The sequence below is a fragment of the Chiloscyllium punctatum genome, chromosome 36 (assembly GCF_047496795.1).
Source record: "Chiloscyllium punctatum isolate Juve2018m chromosome 36, sChiPun1.3, whole genome shotgun sequence".
In the NCBI taxonomy this organism is placed as follows: domain Eukaryota; kingdom Metazoa; phylum Chordata; class Chondrichthyes; order Orectolobiformes; family Hemiscylliidae; genus Chiloscyllium; species Chiloscyllium punctatum.
In genome coordinates, this window is record NC_092774.1 from 36,311,979 (window position 1) to 36,339,610 (window position 27,632).

General features: G+C 46.0%; 1 protein-coding gene and 1 long non-coding RNA gene across 5 annotated transcripts; both read left to right on the forward strand.

Annotated features, from left to right (window-relative positions):
• The first annotated feature begins 6,680 nt into the window (after positions 1 to 6,680).
• LOC140460389 (uncharacterized) lies at positions 6,681 to 11,979 on the forward strand. Its single transcript, XR_011954054.1, has 2 exons — positions 6,681 to 6,842; positions 11,870 to 11,979. It is a non-coding gene; the product is annotated as an uncharacterized lncRNA (long non-coding RNA).
• A 4,688-nt stretch (positions 11,980 to 16,667) lies between these two features.
• LOC140460388 (uncharacterized) lies at positions 16,668 to 26,859 on the forward strand. Of its 4 annotated transcripts, none has more exons than XR_011954053.1 (3): positions 16,668 to 18,816; positions 19,397 to 24,536; positions 26,052 to 26,859. XR_011954053.1 is itself a non-coding variant. In XM_072554908.1 (3 exons), the coding sequence occupies exons 2-3, from the start codon at positions 23,815 to 23,817 to the stop codon at positions 26,149 to 26,151; spliced, it is 603 nt and encodes a 200-aa protein (XP_072411009.1). In that variant the 5' UTR covers positions 16,668 to 18,816; positions 19,397 to 23,814; the 3' UTR covers positions 26,152 to 26,859. The 4 variants fall into 4 exon arrangements, 1 of the variants encoding a protein (XP_072411009.1); XR_011954051.1 differs by having other exon boundaries at positions 19,397 to 19,726; positions 23,477 to 26,859; XM_072554908.1 differs by having other exon boundaries at positions 19,397 to 24,317.
• The last annotated feature ends 773 nt before the right edge of the window (positions 26,860 to 27,632 follow it).

A 27,632-nucleotide genomic window follows, 5' to 3' on the forward strand; every position in this document is an offset into this window, starting at 1 on the left:
CCGCGGTTCCCAATCCTACCCTGTCTCACTGTCTCCTCTCCCCGGGGGCAGGAGCCAGGTCTTGGCGCTCGGGCCTGGCGACCTCCCCGGGATGTTTCTGAAACCTGGTCCTGTTCTGAAGGAGGGTCACCGGGACCCGAAATGATTTCTCTCGGCACAAGCTGCCGGACCTGCTCAGTTTTCCCAGCGGATCTTATTACTTCAGCCACCGGCACCATTCTGCTCCCACACTCAGTAACACCGCCTCAGTCCCTCTGCAGGACCTGCACTGCACATGCGCCAGCTCACAAGGGGCGGGGCCCAGGATAGTGACGTCTCCTGGGTTGAGGGGGCGTGGTTGCGGAGGCCACCAAACAATCGGTGACAATGGGGGCGGGGCGATCGTTTTGCCGGCCCCCAGCCTCCAGAAAGGTGCGATTTTAAAAAGTTTAAACGTCGTGTTTTTTTTAACTTTTCAGCCTGTTGTGAAATGTTATTCTGGACCTCTGGAAGGGTCAAACATTAGGAAACATAAACAAAGGGATATTAAAAAATATAAACAAAAATAGGTAAGTTAACTTACAAAAGAGACCTCGCACTAAATATCAAAAAGGACAGTGAAAGCTTCTGTTGATATGCTCATGGGAACAGAGTCGCTGAGCTAAGTGTGGTACCTTGGAAGATGAAAACTGTGAGTTCATGGGGGAACATTGAAGTGGCAGAGATGATCTCAATTTTCATGTTGGCAGACAACAGAACTATTCCTATTAGAATTGGCAAGTCAGAGGCTATAGAAAGGGTAGAACCTAAACAATCAACGTTGAGAGGGTAAAGGTACACAGGAAACTATTTGGATTGAGGACAGACAAGTCCACTGGTGCTGATGGCCTACACCCTGGCTCCTGAAGGAAGTGGCAGCAGAGATAGTGAACTCATTAGTTACAATATTCCAAACACCTCTTAACATGGGAAAGATTCATTGCGTTTATTTAAGACTGATATATATATATATGTTCCTGATTGTCAAGGGGATCAAAGGGTACGGGAAGAAAGCTGGAGAATGGAGTTGAGAAACATCTCAGCCATGATTGAATGGTGGAGCAGACTCGATGCACTGAATGGCCTAATTTCTGCTCCTGTGTCGTATGATCTTATGGTTCCATTGCATTGGAAAAATTCTAATGTAACACCTGTATTCAGAATGGGACGGAGGCCATATGTGGGAAATTGCAGACCAGTTCGTTGAACATTTGTTATAAAATCATAGAGATGTGCAGCACGGAAACAGACTCTTCAGTCCAACTTGACCATGTCAAAAGATATCCTAACCTAATCTAGTCCCATTTGCCAGCATTTGACTCATATCCCTCTAAACCCTTCCTATTCATTTACCCATCCAGATGCCCGTTAAATGCTGTAATTGTACCAGCCTCCACCACTTCCTCTGGCAGCTCATTCCATACAAGCACACCCTCTACATGAAAACGTTGCCCCTTAGGTCCCTTTCACACCTTTCCCCTCTCACCCTAAATCTATGCCGACTAGTTCTGGACTCCCCCACCCCATCAAAAAGACCTTGTCTGTTTATCCTATCCATGCCGGTCATTGTTTTATAAACCTCCATAAGGTCACCCCTCACCCTCTGAACCTCCAGGGAAAACAGCTCCTGCCTATTAAGCCTCTCCCAAATACTCCAACTCTGGAAACATCAGTGTAAGTCTTTTCTGAACCTTTCAAGGGACAAGGCAGGAAAATGGGGGTGATGAGCAGTCTTGATCGAACGGCACAGCAGACTTGATGGGCTGAATGGCCTAATTCTACTCCTATATTTGTGAACTTTTGAACTCTGGAGCAGGCAGGACTTGAACCCGATTCAGGGTTAGGGTCACTACCTCTGTGCGACATGACATCCATAAAAATATCAAATCCTCCCCATCGGGGAATTGCACCCCCAGTCTCCTGAGTCACAGATGGGGATACTAACCACTACACTACCGAGGATGCTGGACAGTTGCAAGATGATGGGGATAGGGGTGGAGAATAGGTGGGTGTTTCAGGAACTATTATAGACATGAAAGTGTGAATGGCATCCTTATGTACTGTGTAAAAACAAGGACTGCAGATGCTGGAAACCAGAATCTAGATTAGAGTGGTGCTGGAAAAGCACAGCAGGCCAGCAGCATCCGAGGAGCAGGACTAAGCCAGCCAATTATCTGACCTGTGCCACACAAGCACAGTCCCCCTGGAGTGTTACCAGAAGTATGTTCAGGCTGTAGGAAGAGATCCAATTCCCAGTTTGACCTGGAATGTAATCCCCACAGGCACACAGGGAGCGGTGATCCACTTGCTCCACATGTGGGAAGGGATTCACTGAGTCATTCAAACTCAAACACATCATTGACTTCCTACTGGACAGAAAGGATTAAACTTCTCAGCAACAACCGCTTTAAAAAAAAGTTTCATTTTTATTGTCGTAGTGAGAATCACAGTTTCTCAAACTGTGGGCCAATACTAGTGATGTTGAGAGACCAGGTTTGGAATGCATGGCCACCCAGATAACAATGGTTGCTATGGGGCTCACAGTGATGACTGAGGGGCCTTTAGATGCTCGGTTGTTTCTGTGTTGTTGATGAGGCTTGGCCTCATGGGCTGCTCTCTGAAGTCAGATTCAAAGTAAGTTTTGAAAATGATGAGAAAAATCATACCCAGAAAAGACAGTGAAAAACTGTTCACCATGGTAAAAGCATTGAGAATAAGAATGCAGATTTCAAATCCATTACAAGGAAGAAAATGTGATGTGAGAAAGAAATTTCACACAGTGAGTAAATAGATCTGGAAGACATCGCATGGAGCAGTTGTTGAAGCAGATTCAGGTAAGAGCATTGGAAAATTATTTGATGACAAGCAATGTACCAGTTTCCAAGGAAATGTCAGGAAAATGGCACAACATCAGAAAGCTCATTGAGATCGCTGCATGGACACGATGGGCTGAATGGCCTGCTTCTGTGATTTAGTAATTCAGTGGTTCATAATTGCTTATCAGGTCTTCGTCAGTTGTGAACGTCAAGCTAACATCTGCTATTTTGTATGGTCAATCAGATTGATGTTTTATAACTGCAGGGATTGGGACTAGGACCCCAGGTATTCACAGTATGTGCCAATGATTTAGATGAGGGAACAAATTGGAATATATCACAAATTGCAGATGACACGAAGCTGGGTGGAAGGGTGAGCTGTGAGGAGGATACAATGTTATTTGGACAGTCTGAGTGAGTGGGCAAATGTATGTCAGATGCAGTTAGTGTGGATAAACGTGAGGTTATCCACTTTTCTAGCAAAAATAGAAAAGCAAATTATTTGAATAACTGTAACCTGGGAGATGGGAAGGTTCACCAAGAACTAATCCAAGATGGAGGACCGGAAAATTTGTGGCTGTCAGAGCTGCTCCTTTTTTGAGGTATTTTCAGTGTTGGAGGCGATTTCCTTGAATTCCAGGAGCAGCAATTAATGTTTTATATGCTGATGCATTGTTTTGGAACTTTAGAGTAAAAACATCAACACAATAGCACTTTCAAAATGGAGAAAGACATCCAAAGGCAGCAATCACATGGTCTGTAAGGGAGAGAGAGAGAGAGAGAGAAAGAAACGTATACTACTAACGGATACAGCAGTGAATCTGCATAGTTACTGCCTTTGCTGTTTGAAATCATGTATCTCTGGACATCTTGGAAAAATTAACAAACAGCAAAATTCACAGCTGATCTTGGAGGAACATGTGTAGGAGAGCTCACAGCACAGGAACAGATTAGTGCAGAGTTTTTAACGTGTAACCTTGCTGTACGTCTGCAGTAGTGAATAGAGTGGGTTCTTTCTTGATTATATGTTTTGAGATTTTAGAAGTTCACCAGCGAGTCCACAACAGGGAATGGCTAATCACCTGCTCCAGGCACAGGAAGGGATTCATCAATTCTTCCAGCCTGCAGACGCACTCGGGGTCCACACCAGGCACAGCATGCTCACCTGCTCTCAGTGTGGGAAGGGCATCACTCCCTCCTCCCACCTGCGGAGGCACCAGTGAGTTCATGTGCCATCACAGGGTGATTGAAGGAACAAGGGCCGAGTGCCATTATCGACTGGACTATCAACCCAGTTCTGGGGACTCCTCGGGACTCCTGGGTTTGAATCCCGCCACAGCAGATGGCGGAATTGGAATTCAGTCAGAAATCTGGAGTTCAGAATCTAATGATGAAATCATTTTCTGGGGAAAGAAAACCCTCTGATTCACTCATGTTAGAGTCTGTCTGCAACCCAATCTTGAGTCAGATTGGTTCTGTTTCCAAAGTAAGGATTTATAACATGTCACATGGATTGACTGCCTGAAGATTGTGTGCTTTTTGAGCAAAATATAATGTATCTGCAAATAAAATTCTGCAATTGCAATTTCACCCCATAAACTGATGTGTGTGCATGCATGAGAGCGTGTGTGTTTGTGCATAAGAGCATGTGTTTGCATTCGACCATGCTTGGTAACGTGTGTGAGTAATGGGTTACAAGCCAGTATGAGTGGGGTCACTTATAGTGTGACATGAAACCAAGGTCCCTGTTGAGGCCATCCTCATGGGTTCCGTACTTGGCTATCAGTTATACAACACACATTGGAGAGGGCAGGGTGGGGCCTGTCTATCAATTTGCAGAAGGTGGGAGGCTCTGGATGCTGTGATCCAGGGCAAACACATCCTGGAGGACATTCGTTCAGAGAGATGGAGCTGGAAGCCAGGCTGCAGACATGTTGAGGGTAAAGTGGGAAAGTTAACCAGGCACTTTATTCTGGGAGATTGTCATTCCCTTCTGGAGAGAGCCTTTTGTTTGCATCAGTGGACAGGGTCAGGAGGGTGTAAGTGCAGGTCTGCCAGGTAAAGGGATCTGAGAGAGGGCTGCAGGTGGGAGGAGCTAACTGGTTGGGCAGTGGGAGTAAAAACAACATTGGGGAGAGGGAGGTGGTGGTAAGGGACAGAACAGTGACAGGGATGGTCTCCGTTCTCTGCAGTTGTCAGCAGGAGCACAGATGGCATTGGTGTCTGTTTGGTGCCAGGATTTAGGAACCGATGTGCTCAGGGCTGGAGAAGGTTGCAGTGGGTGTGGTCCAACAATGTCAGGAGGAGAGACCCTCTGCTGAGGGCACATGAGAAGTTAGAAACTACTAGGACAAAGCAGAACATCAAAGCTCCGGGCAGCACGGTGGCTCAGTGGTTCGTACCAATGACTCACAATGTCAGGGACCTGGGATCGGTCCCACTCTTGAGCAGCTGTCTGTGTGGACTTTAACACGTTCTCACCCTTCTATCTGCATGAGTTAACTCTGGGTGCAGTTCAGGGTGGATCAGCCGTGCTAAAGTGTCCACATATGTGCAACTGAGCATCCGTTAACCATGGGGAACTGCAGGAAAATCGGGTGGGTCTGGATGGGATACTATTTGGGAGGTCAGTCTGAATTTTATGGGCCAAATGGCCTGTCAGGATTATATGATTCTACTGCATTAGCCAAGCATCTATTGAGAAACAATTGCCTCAGGTCTGCTGTGGGTGGAGTGGGTTCCAATCCATGAGACACTGACACCAGTCCTGAGGAAGGTGAGATTTGTGCTGTCAGTCTCCCAAACTTTTGGTCCCCGTCCATTCTCTCTCCTCACACTCTGCACCTACCAATTCTCTATGCTCAGCCGCCTTCTCTCTCTTCCCCTCATTTTCTGCACTCCACCCTCTGTCCCTTGTCATTTTCTCTCTCTCTCGCTCTACCCCCACGCCCATGTCCATTCTCCCTCCCTTCTCCCATACTTTCTCGTGCCCTCTTTGGTTGCTGTATCTCTTTGTCAGGAAAGAGAGAGAATCAATGGTGATGACTCTACCTGGTGCGCAAGAAATGGCTGATCTTTAAAATTAAGAACAGCTAAAATGATATATTCAGAAACATTGTTAACATCTAAAAGCATATTAATTTATTTTTAAAAAAGCTGTAGTCATGTTTCTGAAACTTGTATTGAAATAGACACATAGAGTCATACAGCACAGAAACAGATCCTTCAGTCCAACTCGCCCATGCCCTCCAGATCTCCTAAATTGATCTAGTGACCCATTTGACAGCATTTCGCCCATATCTCTCTCACACCTTCCTATTCAGATACCCATCCTGACCCCGATGCCTTTCAAATGTTGTAATTGTACCAGCCTCCACCACTTCCTCTGGGCAGCTCATTCCATACACACACCACACTCTACATGAAAGTTACCCCTTAGGACCGTTTTAAATCTTTCCCCTCTCACCCTTAACCTATGCCGCTAGTTTTGGACTTCCTCTAACATGGGGAAAAGACATGCAAAGCCGGACGAAATTCAAAAGGAATAAAATGTCGAGCCACAGGGAAAAATAAAATTGTGGCTGCAGCTTTTTTTTCTCCTTTTGACATTTGGATGCTTAAAATCTGTCAGTAAAGCCAGCACCTCCACAGAGCGTACTGCGCATGCTTCTCGGTGTCAGCGACAACTGCGCATGTACTGTGGTGTCAGTAGCAACAACTGCGCATGTACTGCGGTGTCAGCAGCAACAACTGCGCATGTACTGCGGTGTCAGCAAAAGCACTGAGCATGCTCGTCGCTGTCCACGGAAACGGCACTTGACTTCCTCCTGAAAGACCAATGGTGAGACCCGGAGGACCAGAAGGAGCCTGGTCCTCCTGCCATTCAGAACAGCCTCTGTCTGAATGCGGAAGTTGGGTTTTGAGTTTCTCAAGATGCGGTTGTTTATCTCTCTCTTTGAATGAAGATTGAGCTTCACCCCAGACTGCGACTCTGTCCAACATCTGTGGGTACGGCACTGTCTTTTCTTTCTGACCCACTTTTTCGTTCTGGGATTCAGTTGCTGACTTGCACGAACTGAAGGGAAATGGAGTGAATCCAGGGAGGGGACAGACTTTGGAAAAGTTGGTCCACGTCTGTGTCTCAATTGGCAAACGCACAACAAATACAGTACCACAATGTAAAGTTAAAGCCTATTGCTTAAAAAAAAAAGCAGAAAGGAGGTGCATGGTTTAAATGATAATATATTGGTATGTGGAGAAAGTGAGGACTGCAGATGCTGGAGATCAGAGTCAAGTGTGATGCTTGAAAAGCACAGCAGGTCAGGCAGCATCCGAGGAGCAGGAGAGTCGATGCTTTGGGCACGAGCCCTTCATCAGGAATGATGTGTGGATGTACAAAGGGTCCTCAGCGTCCTTCTGCACCAATTGTCAGACAGATGCAGCAAGCAGTCAGCAAGGCAATAGGAATTGCGTTCAAAAATGGGGTTGACTTCCTGCAGTTGGGGTGGGGTGGGGTGGGGTGGGGTGGAAATGGAGGGGGTGGTCATTGAATATATTCAAGGCTGAGGTTATCTGACTTTTGAACAACAAAGACGTGGATGGTTATCGGGGAAGGCAAGAAAATGGTTTTGAGACCATTACAGAATCATACAGCACAGAAATAGACCCTTCAGTCCAACTAGTCCATACTATGTTCGCATGCTAAACTAATCCCATCTGCCAGTGTTTGGCCCATATCCCTCTGTCACAAAGCTGGTCCTTTTTCTAAAAGCTGGTATTTCTTCTCAAGGATACCGTGTCCTTGGTTTTTTTCAGAGGGGTGGTAAAACGGCCCTGGACTCCAAAATGGATGGTATTTTTACAGAAATGAAAAGGGTATCGGTCGGCTTTTTTGTTTACACGTCAACAGATGAGACTTTAGGCCCAAACATTTATGTTTTCGAAGTGACCTGCATAATGAAAGACAAGTGATCTGTTGTGAAAGCTGAGGCCTTGTTTGAGTGAGCTCAGCAGTGGACTGTGTGGAGAAAGGAACAGCATAATTAAGTCTAGTTTAGATCGACTGAGTTCTGTGAGTATTCTATATTCTGTTCTTTGTGTTTCATTCTGTATTCTTGTGAATACATTTATCTGTTTTATATCCTGGTAGTCAACCTAGCTAACTTTGGGTAATTTTCACTGTACACTGACTGAAACAAATAGCAAAGTTATGGTCTGCGCTGCCTGCTTAAGAATGTTTTGAGTGGTCTGGCCTAGTCCATAACACCTCCAAACCTTTCCCATTCATGTCCTTATCCAAATGTCTTTTAAACGTTGTAACTGTACCTGCATCCCCGCTTCCTCTGGACATTCATTCCACATACGAACCATTCTCTATGGGAAAGCTAAGGTGTCCCTCCTGTCTTTTTAAAATCTTTCTCCACTCACCTTCAAAATTTGCTCCCTAACCTTGAAACCCCTACTCTAAGGAAAGGAAACCCATCATTCACCTCATCTCTCCCCCTCATGACTTTATAAAGCTTGATAAGATCACCCCTCAACCTCCTATGCTCCAGTGAAAAAGGTCCCAGTCTATCCACCGAGATGTAGGTATATTCATATCCAGTTCAATGTTGGTGCAGGCTTGAAAGACCAAATGGCCTACTCTTGCTCCCAGTTCTCTCACTATGTCCAGGACAGCAAGAGACCATAAGACCTAGGGGCAGAAATTAGGCCATTCAGCCAATCAGGTCTGCTCCACCATTCAATCATGGCTGACAAGTTTCTCAACCCCATTCTCTTGCTTTCTCCCCGCAACCCTCAATATCCTTGATACACAAGAACCTATTTATCTCTGTCTTGAATATACTCAGTGACTTGCCCAACACAGTCTCTGTGGCAATGAATTCCATAGGTTTCGTACTCTCTGGCTACAAAGGTTTCCCCTTTATCTGTGTTCTAAAAGGTCTTCCCTTTACTCTAAGGCTGTGCCTTTGGGACCTAGTCTCTCCTACCAATGGAAACATCTCCCCAACATCCACCCTGTCCAGGCCAGTCAGTATTCTGTATGTTTCAATTAGATCCCCCAAGCGTGGGCTGTAAATCAGCGTAAACCAGACCCTTCAGGATGAGGTACAGCACGGATTAGGTTCAGCACGGATTAGGTTCAGCAAAGTGAGAATGGAGGGAGAGTGTGGGGATGGAGATTTTCAGTGTTTAGGAAATAAGAGAGGAAAGAAAGTTCAATCTAAATTAGAATTGAATGGATGGGCTGATGGGTCGTGGAGTGTCAGATAAAGTTTCATTTAGATAAATGTGAGGTGTTGCATTTTGGAAAGGCACATCAGGGCAGGATTTACACACTGGCTGTGGAGAGTGTTCCTGCATCAAGAAACCATGGAGTGCAGATTTGTAGTTCTGTGAAAGTGGAGTCACAGGTAGACACGGTAGTGAAGAAGGCGTTTGGTGGCACTTGCCTTTCTTGAGCAGAGCATTGAATACAGGAGTTGGGAGTCATGTTATGGCTGTACATGACATTAGTTAGGGCACTTTTGGAATACTGCATTCAGTTCTGGTCTCGTATGTTAGAAAGATGTTGTGAAACTTTAAAAGAGTTTGGAAATGATTTACAAGGCTGTTGCCAGAGTTGGAGAGTTTGAGTTATAGGGAGAGGCTGAAAAGACTGCGGCTGTTTTCCCTGGAGCGTAGGAGGCTGAGAGATGACCTTATAGAGGTTTATAAGGGGCATGGATAGGAGTCCAAAATGAGGGAGAGAGAAAAAGAAATTTACATTGCAGTGAATCTGCACAGTTACTGGACATTGCAGTGCATCTGGGAAAGGTTAATGAACACCAAAATTCACAGCTGACCATGGAGGAACCTGTGTGGGGGAGCTCACAGAACAGGAACAGAGAAGTGTATAGTCTTTAATGTGTAACTTAGCTGTAAGTCTGCAGTCGTGAATGGAGTGGATTCTTTCTTGATTATATGTTTTACTGACATCTGTCTCTTGATTAAATTTTAAAAATATAAACCACAAGTACTGTGTTAGCCCAGAACACTATTTTAGAGCAAAAAGACGGTGCTATTTTCTGGGTCTGTAGATTGTGAAGGAGCAAAGGTGGCCTTTGTGAGAGTGATATGCTCTTCCTGTCAGATGTGGGAGATTAGGGAGAGTATCCATGTTACTGATGATTATGTCTGCAGTAAGTGTGTTTGCTTGCAAATCCTATTGGATCGCGTGGATAAGTTGCAGCGACAGTTCGAGGTAATGAGGTATTTACAAGACCTGGGGGTATGATGGTTTGGCAATGATAGGATGGGAAAAAAGCCGCAGCTACAATCTGGGAGATGGGTTAACTCCAGGAAAGGTAGGAGGGGTAGGCAGGTAGTGCAGGAGTCTTCTGTGGCTGTCCCCATTTCAAACAAGTCTGCTGTTTTGGAAAATGTAGGGGGTGATGGTCTCTCAGGGAATGTAGCACGAACAGCCAAGTTTCTGGTCTCGAGACATGCTCTCATGCAATGAGGCGAACATCGGGTTCCAAGTGATCAATTGTGATAAGGGGCTCTCTAGTCAGAGGTACAAACTGACGCTTCTGTGGTTAGCAGCGAAAAATCAGAATGGTGTGTCGCCTCCCTGATGCCAGGATCAAGGATGTCTCCGAGAGGGTGCAGAATGTTCTCAAAAGGGAAAGGGACCAGTTGGAGGTCATTGTACACATTGGAACCAATGACATAGGAAGGGAAAAGGATGCGATTCTGAAGGGAAAGTGTAGAAAGTCAGGCACAAATTTAAAAAAAAGAGGTCCTACAGACAAGAAAAATCTGGATTTTGCCAGTGCTATGAGCTAGTGAGGATTGGAATAGAGAGGACAGAGCAGATGAATGCATGGCTGAGGAGCTGGTGCATGGGAGAAGGGTTCACATTTTTGGATCATTGGAATCTCTTCTGGAGTAGATGTGACCTGTACAAGAAGAATAGATTGCACCTGAATGTTGGAAGAGAGCTAATATACTAGCAGGGAAATTTGCAAGAGCTGCTCAGGAGGAATTAAACTAGCAAGGTGGTGAGGTACCCAGGGAAATAGTGAGGAAAGAGATCAATCTGAGACTGGTACAGTTGGGAAAGGGAGTGAGTCAAACAGTCAGGTCAGGAAGAGACAAAGCAGAGAGCAATTTAGGACTGACAAATTAAACTGCATTTACTTCATTGCAAGAGGCCTAACAGGGAAGGCAGATGAACTCAGGGCATGATTAGGAAGATGGGATATGATATCATAGCAATTACAGAAACGTGGCTCAGGGATGGGCAGGACTGGCAGCTTAATGTTCCAGGATACAAATGCTACAGGAAGGATAGAAAGGGAGGCAAGAGATGAGGGGGAATGGTGTTTTTGATAAGGGATAGTATTCCTGTTGGACTTAAGGAGAATATTCCTAGGAATACATCCAGGAAGGTTATTTGGTTGGAACTGAGAAATAAGGAAGGGATGATCACCTTATTGGGATTATGTTGTAGACACCCTCATGGTCAGTGGGAAATTGAGAAACAAATTTGTATGGAGATTTGTGTTACCTGTAAGAGTAATAGGATGGTAATTGTTATGGATTTTAACTTTTCAAACATAAACTGGGATTGCCATATTCCTACGGGTTTAGATGGAGAGCAATTTGTTAGAAACGAAGCTAAGGGGCACGTTTTCATGCAGAAGGTGGTGTGTGTACAACTTTGCCAGAGGAAGTGGTGGGTGCTGGTACAATTATGACATTTAAAAGGCACCTGGATAGGTATATGAATTGGAGGGGTTTAGAGGGTTATTGGCCAAATGCTGGCAAATGGAACTAGATTAATTTTGGATATCTGGTTGACATGGATGAGTTGGACCAAAGGGTATGTTTCTGTGCTGTGTCTCTCTCTGACTCTGGCTTGCCACTAACGTTTGCCACGTCTCGATGTTCAGTTTCTTTCTGGTGTCGGTGTCAATACCTTGTTGTCTCATTCCGACTCCACCTCCCCCCGGATTGACAATGCTGATTTTTGTAATCTCTTTTTACAGACTATCTGAAGATGGAAGTTTCAAAATCAACAGCTGATGCTTGACTCTCCTGCTCCTTGGATGCTGCCTGACCTGCTGTGTTTTTCCAACACTACACTTTTCGACTCTGATCTCCAGCATCTACAGTCATCATTTTCACTTCGATGTCTGACAGTCACTCAATCCATCGGGACAGCAAAGATTTTCAACTATGATTCTGTGAGATGGAGCAATGCTTTTTGGTTCCTGTTTCATAACGTTTTCAGCATCAGTGTGACTGGATGAGAGACCCTACTGTTGCAGACCACTGAGTGTGGAGCCAGAAACAGTTATACGGCCTGGAAAGAGGAATTCACACCGGGGAGGGGCTGTACACACGTTTGTGTGCAGCTGAAGCTTCAGCCATGGAGAAACCCGAGGAATCCTGCTGCATCGAGAAACCTTGGAAGTGTGGCGACTGTGGGAAATGCTTCAGTTTCCAGTCTGCCCTGGAGACTCATCGGCGCAGTCACACCGGGGAGAGTCCATAAGACATAGGAGTGGAAGTGAGGCCATTCGGCCCATCGAGTCCACTCCGCCATTCAATCATGGCTGGGCATTTCAACTCCATTTATCCGCATTTTCCCCGTCGCCCTTAATTCCTCGAGACAACAAGAATCTATCAATCTCTGCCTTGAAGACATTTAGCGTCTCGGCCTCCACTGCACTCTGCGGCAATGAATTCCACAGGCCCACCACTCTCTGGCTGAAGAAATGTCTCCGCATTTCTGTTCTGAATTTACCCCCTCTAATTCTAAGGCTGTGTCCACGGGTCCTAGACTCCTCACCTAATGGAAACAGTTTCCTAGCGTCCACCCTTTCCAAGCCATGTATTATCTTGTACGTCTCTATTAAGTCTCCCCTTAATCTTCTAAACTCCAATGAATACAATCCCAGGATCCTCAGCCGTTCCTCATATGTTAGACCAACCATTCCAGGGATCATCCGTGTGAATCTCCGCTGGACACGTTCCAGTGCCAGTATGTCCTTCCTGAGGTGTGGGGACCAAAACTGGACACAGTACTCCAAATAGGGCCTAACCAGAGCTTTATAAAGTCTCAGCAGCACAACGGTGGTTTTATATTCCAACCCTCTTGAGATAAGTGACAACATTGCATTCGCTTTCTTAATCATGGACTCAACCTGCATGTTGACCTTTAGAGAATCCTCGACTAGCATTCCCAGATCCCTTTGTACTTTGGCTTTACGGATTTTCTCACCGTTTAGAAAGTAGTCTATGCTTTTATTCTTTTTGCCAAAGTGCAAAACCTCGCATTTGTTCACGTTGAATTCCATCAGCCATTTCCTGGACCACTCTCCCAAACTGTCTAGATCCTTCTGTAGCCTCCCCACTTCCTCAGTACTCCCTGCCTGTCGACCGAACTTCGTATCATCTGCAAACTTCGCTAGAGTTCCCCAGTCCCTTCATCCAGATCATTAATATATAATACGAACAGCTGTGGCCCCAACACTGAACCCTGCGGGACACCGCTCGTCACCAGCTGCCATTCCGAAACCATTCCCCTGCCCAGAGTGCGGGAAGGGCTTTACCAGTTCCTCCAACCTGCTGGTCCAACAGTGGATCCATACTGGGGAGAGTCCATTCTCCTGCCCCGATTGTGAGAAGAGCTTTGCCCAGGCCTCTACCCTCATGGCCCCCCAGCAGGTCCACACTGGGGTGAGATCCTTCCCCTGCCTTGAGTGCGGGAAGACCTTCAGCAAATCCTCCAACCTGCTGGCCCACCAGTGGGTCCACACTGGGGAGAGGCCCTTCAGCTGTTCCGAGTGTGGGAAGGCCTTCAGCAATTCCTCTGCCCTGCTGAGGCACCAGCATGTCCACACCGGGGAGAGGCCGTTCCCCTGCCCGAGTGTGGGAAGGGCTTTAAACGCTCCTCTGACTTCCTGGACCACCAGCGGGTCCACACTGGAGAGAGGCCGTTCAGCTGTCCTGAGTGCGGGAAGGGCTTTACCCAGGCCTCCAACCTGCTGAGGCACCAGCGGGTCCACACCGGGGAGAGGCCGTTCCCCTGCCCCAAGTGCAGGCGGAGGTTCACGTCGTCCAGTAACTTGCAGAGACACCAGAGGGGGCACCAGCAGATTCCGCCGGCGACGCTGATGAGGGTCACCCCCAGGACTGAACCTCCTGCCCGTTCTGACAGTGGGTGCAGTGGGAGCGTCAGCGAGCTCTCTTTGTTTTCTGCTAGACAGCACCCCCACACCCCTCCCATCTTCCCCCAACCCCAGGTTGACTCACTGGTGGCACAGTAGCTCAGTGATTAGTGCCACTGTGTCACATCGCCAGGGACCGGGGTTCGATTCCACCCTCAGGGTGACTGTCTTTGTGGAGTTTGCACATTCTCCCCCCATGTCTGCAAGGGTTTCCTCTGGGTGCTCCCACAATCCAAACATGAGCAAGTGAATTAGCCAAGCTAAATTGTCCCAGAGTGTTCAGGGATATGTAGGTGCAGTAATGTAGGGGGTAATGTAGACTAATGGGGTAGGGGAATGGGTCTGGGTGGGTTACTCTTCAGAGGGTCGGTGTGGTCTTGTTGGGTTGAAGGGCCAGTTTCCCTGTCGGGATTCTGTGAGCTTTGCTTGCAGTGCTGCTCACTGAGCCCGGGACTGCACGTTCCCACTGAAGTGATCCGCACAAACCTCAGATGGCATCCAAACCAATGTACCAAACTAAAGGGGTAGCCATGGGCACCCGCATGGGACCCAGCTATGCCTGCCTCTTTGTCGGGTACGTGGAACAGTCCATTTTCCTCAGCTACACCTGTTCCTCCAGTACATCGATGACCATATTGGTGCCACTTCACGCTCTCACAAGGAGTTTGAACAGTTCGTCATCTTTATCAACACCTTTCACCCCGACCTCAAATTCACCTGGACCATCTCCCTTTCCAGGACCTCTCCGTCTCTGGCTACCGACTAACCGTGGACATCTACTACAAGCCCACCGACTCCCGCTGCTAGCTAGATTACGCCCCCCTCACCCCACCTCCTGTAAAAACACAATCCCTTATTCCCAATTCCTCCGCCACATCTGTTCCCAGGATGACCAATTCCACCGTAGAAAATCCCAGAGGGCCTCCTCCTTCCAAGTTCACAATTTCCCTTCCCACGTGGTCGACAATGCCCTCCAGTACATCTCCTCCACATTCTGCAACACCGCCCTTGAACCCCACCCCTCCCAACGGAACAAGGACAGAACCCAGCCCCCACCGTCCTCACCTTCCACCCCACCAACCTCCGGATACATCACATCAGCCTCTGCTCCCTACAAACGGACCCCACCACCAGGTATATTTTTCTCTCCCCACCCCTACCAGCATTTCAGAGAGGCCATTTCCTCTGCGACTCCCTCGTCAGGTCCATGCGCCCACAACCAGCCCACACCCCACTCCCGGCCCCTTCCCTGCCACCACAGGAAGTGTAAAACATGTGTCCATACCACTCCACTCACCTCTATCCAAGGCCCCAAAGGATCCTTCCACATCTGACAGAAATTTCCCTCGACCTCCACCAGTGTCATCCACTGTATCCATTGCATCCAATGTGGTCTTCTCTACGTCAGGGAGACAGGACGCCAACTTGTGGATTGTTTCAGAGAACCACTCTGGGACACCCACAAACCCCACCGCCCTGTGGCTGAACACTTCAACTCCCCCTCCCATTCCATCAAGATCATTGAGGTCCTGGGCTGTCTCCATTGCCAAACCCTTACCACCTGACGCATGGAGGAAGAACACCTCTTATTCCACCTTGGGACCCTGTAACCACATGGGATTAATGTGGAATTCAAACGTTTCCTCATGTATCCTCCTCCTCCTCTTCCCCCGCCCCCCCCCCCCCCCAACTTATCACAGCCCCAAGCCTCCACTCGCCCTCCTGACCTGTCCATCACCTTTCCCATCTATCCGCCCCACCCTCCTCTCTGACCAATCATCTTCATCTGCTCATCACATTCTCAGCTACCTTCTCCCCAACACCATCCCCCCCCCTTTCATTTATCTCTCAACGCTCCCGGCCCACAAGCCTCATTGCTGATCAAGGGTTTATGCCCTAAACGTCAATTCTCCTGCTCCTTCGATGCTGCCTGACCTGCTGTGCTTTTCCAGCACCACACTCTCGACTCTGTCCACTGATGTTGTCAGAGATATAGGACCTGCTCCAAACTGATCCACAGTCCAGTTGATGGGACAGGAAACCGCTTCCTTTCTCGAGACAAGTCTCCCGAAGAGAACTTGCTGGCTAACTGATGTACTGAACTTCACAGTGCCCCACTGCTCTCAGTTATCTGGAAGGTGTCCACAAATGTGCCTAAGGTGGTGCTCAAGACCTTTAATATCTCTTTGGGATTGATCCCCATTCATTTGAGACTGTGTAGTCATACAGCCTGGAAACAGACCATTCAGTACATGATCCCCAACTAAACTAGTCCCACCTGCCTGCTCCTGGCCCTTATTCGATAGTCATAGTCATAGAGATGCACAGGACGGAAACAAACCATTTAATCCAACTCATCCATGCTGACCAGATATCCTCATATAATCCTACCGAAGGATGCAGGATTAAGAGTACTCTTTGGCAAGAGACCTTAACAAACTGTAGTAATGGACTCAAAGTATGCGATCATATTTCATCTCATATTTTAGAGACATGGTAACTAGATTTAGCCTGTCTACAATAATATATAGAAAGAGGAGGGGATCATAACACAGGTAATGGAAAAATGAATAAGGAATGGAAGGGGTGGGGGGGTGAATGGTAGCTAAAATACAGTGAAATGGGGGGGGGGATTTCATTCAAAACTAATTTAGAGGTATGTATCAAAATATACAGACTGCAGTACTGAATATGACAGTAAAATGTCCCTTTCAGAAAGCAGCATGTGCAAGAAATCAGACAGAGATCATAAAATCCCAACAGTGCAGAAAGAGGCCATTTGTCCCATTGAGCCTGCACTGACACACCAAAGACCATCCCACCCAGGATCATCCCGTTCTCCTGCATTTAGTATGACTAATACACATAACCTACACATCACAGAGCAATTTCGCATGGACAATCCACCTAACCTGCACATCTTTGGACTGTGGAAGGAAACCCATGCAGACAGGGAGAACATGCAAACTCCACACAGACACTCACCTGAGGCTGGAATTGAACCTGGGTCCCTAGTGCTGTGAGGTAGCAATGCCAAGCACTGTGCCACCCCAGTATGATATAAAATTTAAACAAATGCCCTCAGCTGCAAATTTGTCCATGTGAAGAACTTACTGCAAATGATTTGAAGCAAGCTTCATATGAATTGGTGTTTTGGGAGAGATCCAGAACATATTTCATTCATGATTGAAAATCTTCGACCTTTGGAATGGTCTGCGAGAGAGAGTGTTGCTGTCAGTTTCAATTATGGCATTCAAAAGATAGTTGGATCATTAAACTGAAAAGGAAAGTAATCAGTGTTCGGTGAAGAGTAGCACTGGATACTGTGGTGATTATAATTAGGTCAGTCAGGTGAGTTCCCTTATTGGGGGTTTTCACCTGCTCTTCTGAACATTTCACTTCAATAACCTTTAGATTCCCAATATCTGTCGAGCGCTTTCTCTGTTCAAGTGTCTACTCGAGTGACTCAGTGTCAAATTTTGTTTATGAATTGTTCCTCTGATATCTCATGAGAGGGGCTATGATATTAACAGTGGTATCTAAATAGTTGTGGGTCACAATGTGCCCAAGTGAGAAAGAATAAACTGACCATTCTTAAATATTCATTTTTAAACCATGGAAATAAAATTAATGCTTGGAAAATATACAACTTGCCATGTATGAAGAAGATCAGAAATAGGAATGGGAATAGGTAATTGACTGTTGAGATGCTCTGTCTTTCATCACCATCCATGGCTGATCATTTATCTGAATTCTCTTTCCTGCACGTTTTGTTTTCCATGTCTTCACCTGATGAAGAGGCTACGCTCCAAACGCGTGCGATTTCAAATAGACGTGTTGGACTATAGTTGGGTGATTTATGACTGAAAAACATTGAGTATGTTATTACACAGACTGGAGCAGTGGGATTTAAACCTGAGGCTCAGGGCTCTATGGGAGACTACAGCTGCATCACAAAAAAAACCTCTGTAGTAAATAGGTCCTCTTCTGTTGAATGAGAGGAAACACCTTCCCCCTCAACATGAGACATGACCACTGTAACCCCACAGCCCCTTACAGTAAATTGAGCCCATCTCCTGTTGAATGAATGAGTGAGAACACCTTCCTCCTGAACCCCTCGAGCCCATTGTAGTAAAGGGGCGGGGACAGTGAAGAGCCTGTGAACCTCTCCACCAATCCCAAAGGCAGCGGTCGGTGCGGACGAATCGGAGAGCGACATTCCGGGTTGTGACTTCCTTTTTGACTGCAAGGCCGGCCGCTAATGGTCAGACGGAGTAAGGTGCGCTCTGATTGGAGGGGGCGTGGATGACGCGCGTCACTGAAGGAGGAGACGGAAAGAAGAAGAAAAACAAAGATGGCGGCGCGAGGCTGCGGTTTTCTCATCGACTCAGCGGGCGGTTTCTGACGGAGGGAGGGGGGCAGACAGGCATCGTTTACCTCAGAAAATACCTTTAAAATACATTTCAAATTAAAGCCGGAACTTTTCAAACAAAAGTTGTGAAGAAAAGGAGACAGTCCCCGGTGGTGGGGGGTTTATTGTTTATTTTTGTATAATTTCCGGGGCCCGGGAAGGGGGAGGTGACGGTTACCGGGTGAACGAGAAAACAAATTAAAAATGTCGGCGGTGGAGGAGAGAGAGCCGGCGCCCGCGGCTTCTTCGGCGGCGGCCGGAGCCCAGGAGCTCAACAACCCCCCGGAGCTGGAGGAAGGTCCGAGCTCCAAGAAGCGGGGGGTCCGGCTGGAGGCTGGATTTGCTCAAGGCTTGTATCTATTAACTTATTTAAATGGTACCTACTGTATGGGGCTATGGTTTACATTAAAACCGGAGGATCATGTCAGAGTGTTTGTTTATATTGAGCAGTTGTAGTTGGTAAAATACACTCCCTGGAGGAGCACCTTCTGTGATGCTGCATTTCTTTCCTTCTGCCCTTCCTCCATTTGTTATCTCACATCTCGATTTTACATTTTCGGTCAAATTTAATTTTACATTAATCCGCCTTGGTATTCACTGTGTATTATTAATTAATCTGTTGGATTGTTGTGAAACAAAATTAATGGTGTAATTTCATTTATGATATCTGAGTTTGACATTGAATGTGCAGGTGTGAATACCAGTAAATTGTTAAAATAAATCAAGAGCTTGTGCTTTTTTAACAAAAAGAGGAGTTTAATGATATTATTGGCATTGTCTCCTTTGAGCATGATAATTCAAGTCTGACCAACAAACCATTTCATGCAGTCAATTAAAGTTTAATTAAAGTTTAAGAAAATAATTCTGGCAGGCTAAGATTTATACAACCCAAAATACAATTGATTATCTTGTGTATTCTTACCTTTAAGCTGTAACAGAAGGCATTGCGTGGCAGTTTGAGACTGAAACATGGCTGGAAAGAATGTAGATTGATGAGGAAAATCAAATGGCAGAGTCTGGGGCCACAATCTATCAGTCTGACTTGATTGCATGAGTGGTGGTTCTTCAAAAGCACCTTGCAAGCCATGAGCTCAACCACCAAGTACAGACAAGTGTGAACGCAGGATTTCGACTGCAAGATATATCGCATTGCTTCTTTGTTATTGACAAAAATGCTGGAACTCACTCCTGAACATTGTTGCAATCCACATCATATTTGTGAAGCAATTTAAGAGGCAGCTCAGCACCACCTTTTCAAGGTCAATTTGGGAAGAGTTGTTGGTACAGCCTATGATATTCACATCTCATGAAATAGTAAGCAAAGAGCCCTGGGTGATTGATGAGGAAAGTCAAAGTGGCAGAGTCTGGGGCCACAATCTAACAGTCTGGCTTGATTGCATGAGTGGTGGTTCTTCAAAACCACCTTCCAAACCATGACCTCAACCACCAAGAACAGACAAGTGAGCACAGCATTCCGACTGCAGAATATATCGCATTACTTCTGTTATTGACCAAAATGCTAGAACTCACTCCTAAACATTGTAGTAGTCCACGTCATATTTGTGAAGCAATTTAAGAGGCAGCTCAACACCACATTTTCAAGGACAATTTGGGAAGAGTTGTTGGCACAGTCAATGATATTCACATCTCATGAAATAATCAAAGAGCCCAGGGTGTTGGAGGCTGTATGTTAGCATGGATAGAGGATTGGCTAACTACCACAGTTGTGATAAGAGGCATGTTCAGGATGGCAACTTGTTACTAGTGGTGTACCACCGGGATCAGCGCTGGGGCCAACATTATTTACAATATATATATGAATTACTTGGATAAGTAAAGTGAATGTACTATTGCTAAGTTTGCAGAAGAGACAGTTGATGTGAAAGCAGGTGGCGAGGATGACATTAGATATCTGGAGAGGGATATAGACAGGTTAAGCAAATGAGTGAAAGGTTGGCAGATGGGAAAATGAGGTAATGCAGTTTGTCAGGAGGTGAAGAACTGAATATTAAATGGAGAAAAGTTTAGAACAGAGGGATTTGGAATCACGTCCACGAATCTCTTCAACCAATTTCAGTGAGTAATAGGGAGGCAAATGGGAGGTTGGCCTTTTCAATAGAGTATAAATGTAGGAAGGTTATAGTGAACCTATTTAAGGCCTTAGTCAGGCCCCAACTGAATACTGTGAACAGTTTAGGGCCCTTTACCTGAGGAAGGATATATTGGTATTGGAGGCACTCCAGAGAAAGTTGACCATGATGATATTAGGGATGGCAAGAATGTCTTATGAGGGGAACTGAATAGGTTGAGCCTGTGCTTATTAGAAGTTAGAAGAATTAGAGGTAACCTTATTGTCACGTACAAGATTCTGAGGAGACTTGACAGGCTAGATGTGGAAAAGTGGGTGAGTCTGGGACCAGAGGAAGTAACCTCCAGATAAGAGATTGCATGTTTAGGACAGATAGGAATTTTTCCTGAGGGCAGTAAATCTGTGGAACTTGACAGTACAGAGGGCTGTTGAGCCTGGGTTGTTATTTGCATTCAAGGCTGAGAGAGTTGTTTTTTTTTAATCAGTAAGTGAATTGAGGATTATGAGACAATGGCAGGAAAGTGGAGTAAATGTTGACCAGAATAATCATGATCTGAATAAATGGCAGAGTCAACTTAATGGGCTGAATTAAATAGTAAATAGTAATGAGGAAAAGGATACAACTGGCAATTACAGACCAGTCAGTGTTGGGAAGCCTAGAGATTATAGGGAGTTGGTGGCATTTGGTGCTTTGGTGATCTTATCAATTGTCATAAGTACCTATCTTGTTCACGAATAACCTTTATTTAAGGAAGGAAATCTTCAGTCCTTTCCCAGTTTGGTGAATGTGTCACTCTTGATCCAAAGTCATGTGGTTGACTCTTAACTGCCCTCTGAATTGGCACTTGTTTTTTTTTGGGAGACAAAGTGTCACGTTCCATGAATGAATAAAGAAAAATATTCAGGACAAGATTGTCAATGTCACTGTCAGTGAAGGGAAGATTGTGATCTAGTGATACTGGTTAAGTCGCCCAGAGATCTATCTTCTGAGAACAAAAATTAAAATCCCATCATGGATGCGAGTGGACTTTATTTTCAATGAATACAAAGATCTGGAAGTGAGAGTTTGTCTCAGTATTGGCAACCAGAAACCATTATTGGCTAAGACAATGAATTACAGATGTTGGAGATCAGCAACAAAAGGTACAATTGCTGGGGAATCGCAGCAGGTCTGGCAGCATCTGTGGAAAGAAAACAGTTAATGTTTTGAATACAGCCTAATTTTGAAGGGTCACCGGACTCAAAACAGTAACAGTGTCATCTCCTCATAGATGCTGCCAGAACTGTTGCTTTTGTCCAATCATTACAGAGTGTTGTGAAAGTGTTCTTTAAGGGATGGAAATCTACCATTCACAACCCTACGCACGCGTGTGCACACGCTCACATCATGTGACTCCAGCCCTCCTACTATGTGGTTGACACTCAACTGCCTTCTAGCATGTAGCCAATTGCTCGGTCCAAAGGCCATGAGGGATGGTGAGCAAATGTTGGACGTGCTAGCAACAATCCCATCCCTCAAAATATTTTCATATATATTATAAAGCATAGGTTAATGAAGGATAGCCAAAACAAACTGCTATGGGAAAGTCATGCCCAACTAACTTGATTTGCTTGAAGTTATAAATATTGTTTTAAAATCCTCTTCAGAGAGGACATTGGTTCCATCATTGTTGCAATACTGCGTGCAATTCTGTGCTTTCTGCTCCAGGAAGGGTGTTGTGAAACTTGAAAGGGTTCAGAAAACATTTACAAGGATGCTGCCAGGGTTGGAGGGTTTGAGCTACAGGAAGAGGCTGAATAGACTGGGGCTATTTTTCCTGGAGCTTTGGAGGCTGAGGGGTGACTTTAAAGATATTTATAAAATCATGAGGGGCGTGGGTAGGGTAAATAGGCAAGGTCTTTTCCCTTGGGGTGGGGGAGTCCAAAATTAGAGGGCATAGGTTTAAGGTTAATGGCAAATGGAGTTTAATATAGATAAGTGTGAGGTCTTACGTTTTGTATAGTCAAATCAAGGTAGGAATTTCATGGTGAATGGCAGGACCTTAAGGAGTGTAGTGGAACAGAGGGATCTTGGAGTACAGGTTCACAGTTCTCTGAAAATGGAGTCACAGGTAGAAATTTTTGGCACACTGGCCTTCATCAGTCATGGCATTCAGTATAAAATACCAAATTAGAGTCAGATAAGCACACATACCAACAAGCACCAAATCTGTTTCATATGCAGTATTTCAAACCAAGAGATGGAGGGGTGCAGGTTCATAGCTCCTAGAAAGTGGAGTCATGGGTAGACAGGGCGGTGAAGAAGACTTTCGGCATGCTTGCTTTCATCAGTCAGAGCACTGAGTACAGGAGTTGGGATGAATTATTGCAGTTGTCACAGATTTCACACAACAACACAAGACGTGACCCTGCCCTCCCCTGACTGACTGTCCCTTTGCACATCAGGGGGAAGGCACCCCTTTAACTGTGATGATCAGAAAACATGCCATCCTTCAAAAAAAGGGCTGTGTTCACAAATATTTGGACAGAGGAAGGAAGTTGCAGTCTGGGTAAAGATCAATCTTCATTCAGAGAGAGAGGAAGAGCAGCAGCAGCTTCAGAAGTTCATGGTCCAACTTCTGAAAAGACCTTGTCTGATTTGTAGTTGTTTCTGGGCTTGTAATATCGTACTGCAGCATATTGTAGATCTTCTGTAAGAGTGTCAATACTGCACTACAGAGGTCCATTCAGCAACTTGAGTCCATGTGAACTCTTCGTGGAGGTATGCAGTCTGCCCCATAACCGTGTTGGTTTACAGTTACATATAGATCTACACAAAGATCTTTGGGACTGAGAGGAAAGAATGTTCCACAGTAACTAGAGTTACGTTCAGATTTTCTATCATGGACTGACTGTGATGACCTTTGCAATCACTTCACAGGAATATTACAAGAGAAGAATTTGGCGGCAGAAATCTCAGACCCAACATCGCATCAACGTCTGACAGTCACTTGATTCACGAGGACGTGGATATTGATGGCCTTGAAAACAAAGGGGAGAAGGTCTGTCTGCTTAGTTAGGTTTTAAACGTCAGTGTGACTGGAAACCCAGAGTCTCACATACCCACACACCAGAATAGTGACTGGAACAAGCTTTCCAGACTGAATGAGAGTGTTCCAATGATCAGCGGGTTCACCAGTAACAGCACACACATGCTGTAAGCGTGAGCGAGTTTTCAACTGATTGTTAAGGTCTGAGACAGATGAGGGCACCTGCCCCATGGAGAAACCGTGGAAATGTGGGGTATGTGGGAATGGTTTCCTTTCGCCATCTGCGCTGGAGATTCATCGGCGTTTGCACACCAGGCATCGGCTGTTCACCTGCACTCAGTGCAGAAAAGGCTTCACTCAGTTACACCACCTCCTGGCCCACCAGTGTGTCCATACCAGCAAGAACCCGTTCATCTGCCCTGTGTGTGGGCAGGGCTTCACTCAGTCACACCACCTGCTGCCGCACCAGCGGATCCACAGCGGGGAGAAACCGTTTTCCTGCTCCGTGTACAGGAAGGGCTCCACCCAGTCGTATCACCTGCTGCTCAGCTTCCGCGTCCACACTGGGGAGAAGCTGTTCACCTGTCCCATGTGGAGCAATGACTTGTGCGATTCCTCCACCCTGTACAAACACCAGCGCATCCACACCAAGGAGCGGCCGTTCACCTGTCCAGTGTGTGGGAAAGGCTTCACCCAGTCGTGCAACTTGGGGAGACACCAGCAACTTCGCAAGTGAGATGGCGCAGGGATTCGGGTTGGATTCTGCTGTTACCATTGCTGAGAGTCACATCTTGAACCCTGTTTAGTGGGTGAAGTGGGAGGGGTAAGGGTTTCCTTTATGCTGACTGGCCGCGCTCTCACCCACTTTACTTCCAGTGGGGCCTGACACTCTCTGAGCCAGGGATTGCACCTTCCCTACGGAAACAGTCCACAGAAGCGGCTGAAGTGCAGGTAGATTTTAATAGATACATTTGTCTCTGTCCCATTGAGTCTCCAGCACAGTCCATCCAATTGGCCTCTCAGTGTTAATGCTCCACCTGAGCCTCCACCCACCCCTTCATCAGCATACAGGTATCCCCTGCTTTTTGAAAGTTCATTTTACCCCCTACACCCTCCCCGCCCAAGCGTGTGCCAATTCTTAATCCTAACGTAGACCTTCTATTTATTGCCGATGCGTGGTTTCTGTCCCTGTATTCACCTCCCATTCATGTGTCTATCCAGATATACCTTAATTGTTGCTAAGGTGCCTCTTTCCACTACATCCACCATCCAACTGTGTGAAAAATCTTTCCTTTCAATTCTCCCCTGGACTGTCCCCCTCTCACCTTGAACCTGTGCCCTCTTGTAGTTGACTTTTCCACCCTGGGGGGAAAGCCTCTGAGTATCTAACAGACTATCTGGCCCAACACCAAACATCCAAAGAATAATCCACACAGACCCATTTCACTACCCTTATTACTTGACATTTACCCCTGACTAATGTACCGAACTTTCACATTCCTGAATACTGTGGGGCAATTTAAGCATGGACAATCCAACTTAACCTGCCAATTCCTGGGCAGTGGGTAATTTAGCATAGCCACTCCACCCTAACCTACACATTTGGATTGTGAGAGGAAACCGGAGGAAAGCCATATCGACGCAGGGAGAATGTGCAAACTTCACCCAGACACTCGCCTGAGACTGAAATCGAACCAGTTTCCCTGGTGCTCTGAGGCATCAGTGCTAATGATTGAGCCACCATGCCGCCCCCGTCCAGCCAATCTGTGTGTCTCATCATTTTGTTGAGGTCATCCTTCCGCCTCCATCTTTACAGTGAAAATAATCCAGGTTTATCCCATTTCTTCTCATAATGAGACCTCCAGACCAGGCAATGTCCTAGTGAACCTTCTCTATACCCTCTCCCCAGAGCATCCATGTCCTTCCGGTCGTGTGGCGACCAGAACTGCATGCAATATTCTGAATGTGACTGGAATAAATAGCTATAACATAACTCGCCAACTCTTACACGCAAGGCAAACGTGCTGTGTGCCTTCTTGATCACATTACCAGCCTGTGTTGCCACTTTTGGAGATCTATATGGTCAGATCCCTCTGTATGCCAGTGCTTCTATGTGGTCTGAAATTTATTGTACAATTCTTGAATTTCCTATGTATCTGTATCCGGATTCACCTTAATTGTATTCCCCTCTTTATCTCTTTTCCCCCATCCTCACCCCTCCACACATCAGCATACAGGAGTATAGGAGCAGAAATTATGCCATTCAGCCTGCTCCACCATTCAATCATGGCTGACAAGTTTCTCAACCCCATTCTCCCCGTAACCTTTGATCCTCTTGATACTCAAGAACCTAGTTATCCAATCTTAAATATATTCAATGATCTGGCCTCCTCGGCCTTCTGGGGCAGTGAATTCCATAGATACACCGCTCTCTGTCTGAAGTTCTCCTTATCTCTGTTCTAAAAGGTCTTCCCTTTACCTGAAGGCTGAGGAAGAGGAGGCAGAGAGGAGCGTGGTGTGCACCTGGAAACTCCAGAACTTCCCCAACTTCACGAGTCAACAATAACTCTTTCTGGAGCAAGGAAACGAAAGGGCTGATGAGAAACTGTGACACCACAGGAAGTGAAATTAGGCCATTCAGCCCATTGAGTCTGCTCCACCATTCACTCACTCTTGAGTATCAAGGGGCTCAAAGGTTACAGGGAGAATGGGGTTAAGAAACATATCAGCCATGATTGAATGGCAGAGCAGATTCAACACGATAAATGGCTTGTTAACCATCCCTGGGAAGAAGGAGGCAACACAGTAAGTTGTTTCTTGGGACAGGTAAGATAATGTTGTTAATAATGGTGTGACAAAAGGACAATTAATTCTGCCTGTAGAAGGAAAGCCCTGACATAGACGGGCTAAATGCAGGGCAGGCTGTTTCAAACAGACACCTAACCTTCAAGGATAAGAAGGTAAACTACAGACCTGAGGTCTCCAGCAATGTGAGGTGATGTTAGAGTGTTAAAAAAAGTCACACCACAGATTTGAAATTGAGGAACCGCCACCAAAATTCAACTCCAGTATGATACAGCAGCAGCAGTACTTAGAAGAATAATACTGCATCAAACCCCTGGACATTTCCAGAGATGGGCACTGTCGGTGGAAACCCAGTTAAATTCAGCCATCAACTGGGTGATAGCCAAGGTCGGGAGGTGAAGCTGAATGAACTTGAGAGGTTTTATTTGTGGTTGCTACGTGCAATAAAGTGCAAATCATTGTTTCAGCAGTTGATTCTCTGTGCGGTTTCTGAGTCAGGAGCTAAATTAAGGTGATTCACCCACAACCACACCATGAGGCTAGGATTAATATTGACTCCATTGCATTCAAGAGAATGTCATCAATACTGTTATAAAGCGAAGGCTGATCCCTCCCACCCACCAACCGTTTTAAGATCACTTAAGAGACACAGCATTGCTTTAGAAATGAGCGATCCTTGACACATACACAGCCAAAATCATCACTGCCATTATTATCAAATTAGAATTTAAGCTGGATAGGCTGGGATGTTTTTCTACTGGAGCAGAGGAAGTTGAGGCAATATTTTCAAACCATGAGGGGTAGAGTTGGCTTAATGGTAACTGTCTCTTCCCTAGGGGGAGGATTTCAAGAGCAAGGACGTGTTTTTATGGCGAGAGGAGAAAGGTGGAAGAAAAGATGTGGGGCAAAATATTTACAAAGTGTAGTTCGCCTGGGGAAACAGCTGCCAGTGGAAGTGGTTGGAGCAGGTACATGAACAACATTGAAAAAAAAAACAAAAAATACATGGATAGGAAAACTTTAGAAGGATATGGGCCAAGTGCAGGGAAATGGGGTTAGTGTTGACAAACATTTTGGTCAGCATGGACCGGTTTGGGCTGAAGGGCCTGTCTCTGTGCTATAGTACTCGATGACTGGTGTCTCTTTGTCACTCTGACAGTGTTGAGTTTCCACATGAACCAGGAAAAAGTGAGGACTGAAAATGCTGGAGATCAGAGTTGAGAGTGTGATGCTGGAAAAGCA

Excerpts from the sequence above, each read along its gene's own strand:
- LOC140460388 (XM_072554908.1), top strand. The coding sequence starts at position 23,815 with ATGGAGAAACCGTGGAAATGTGGGGTATGTGGGAATGGTTTCCTTTCG. Across the intron at positions 24,318-26,051 it reads AGACACCAGCAACTTCGCAA|GTCTTCCCTTTACCTGAAGG; the intron begins GTGAGATGGCGC and ends CTGTTCTAAAAG.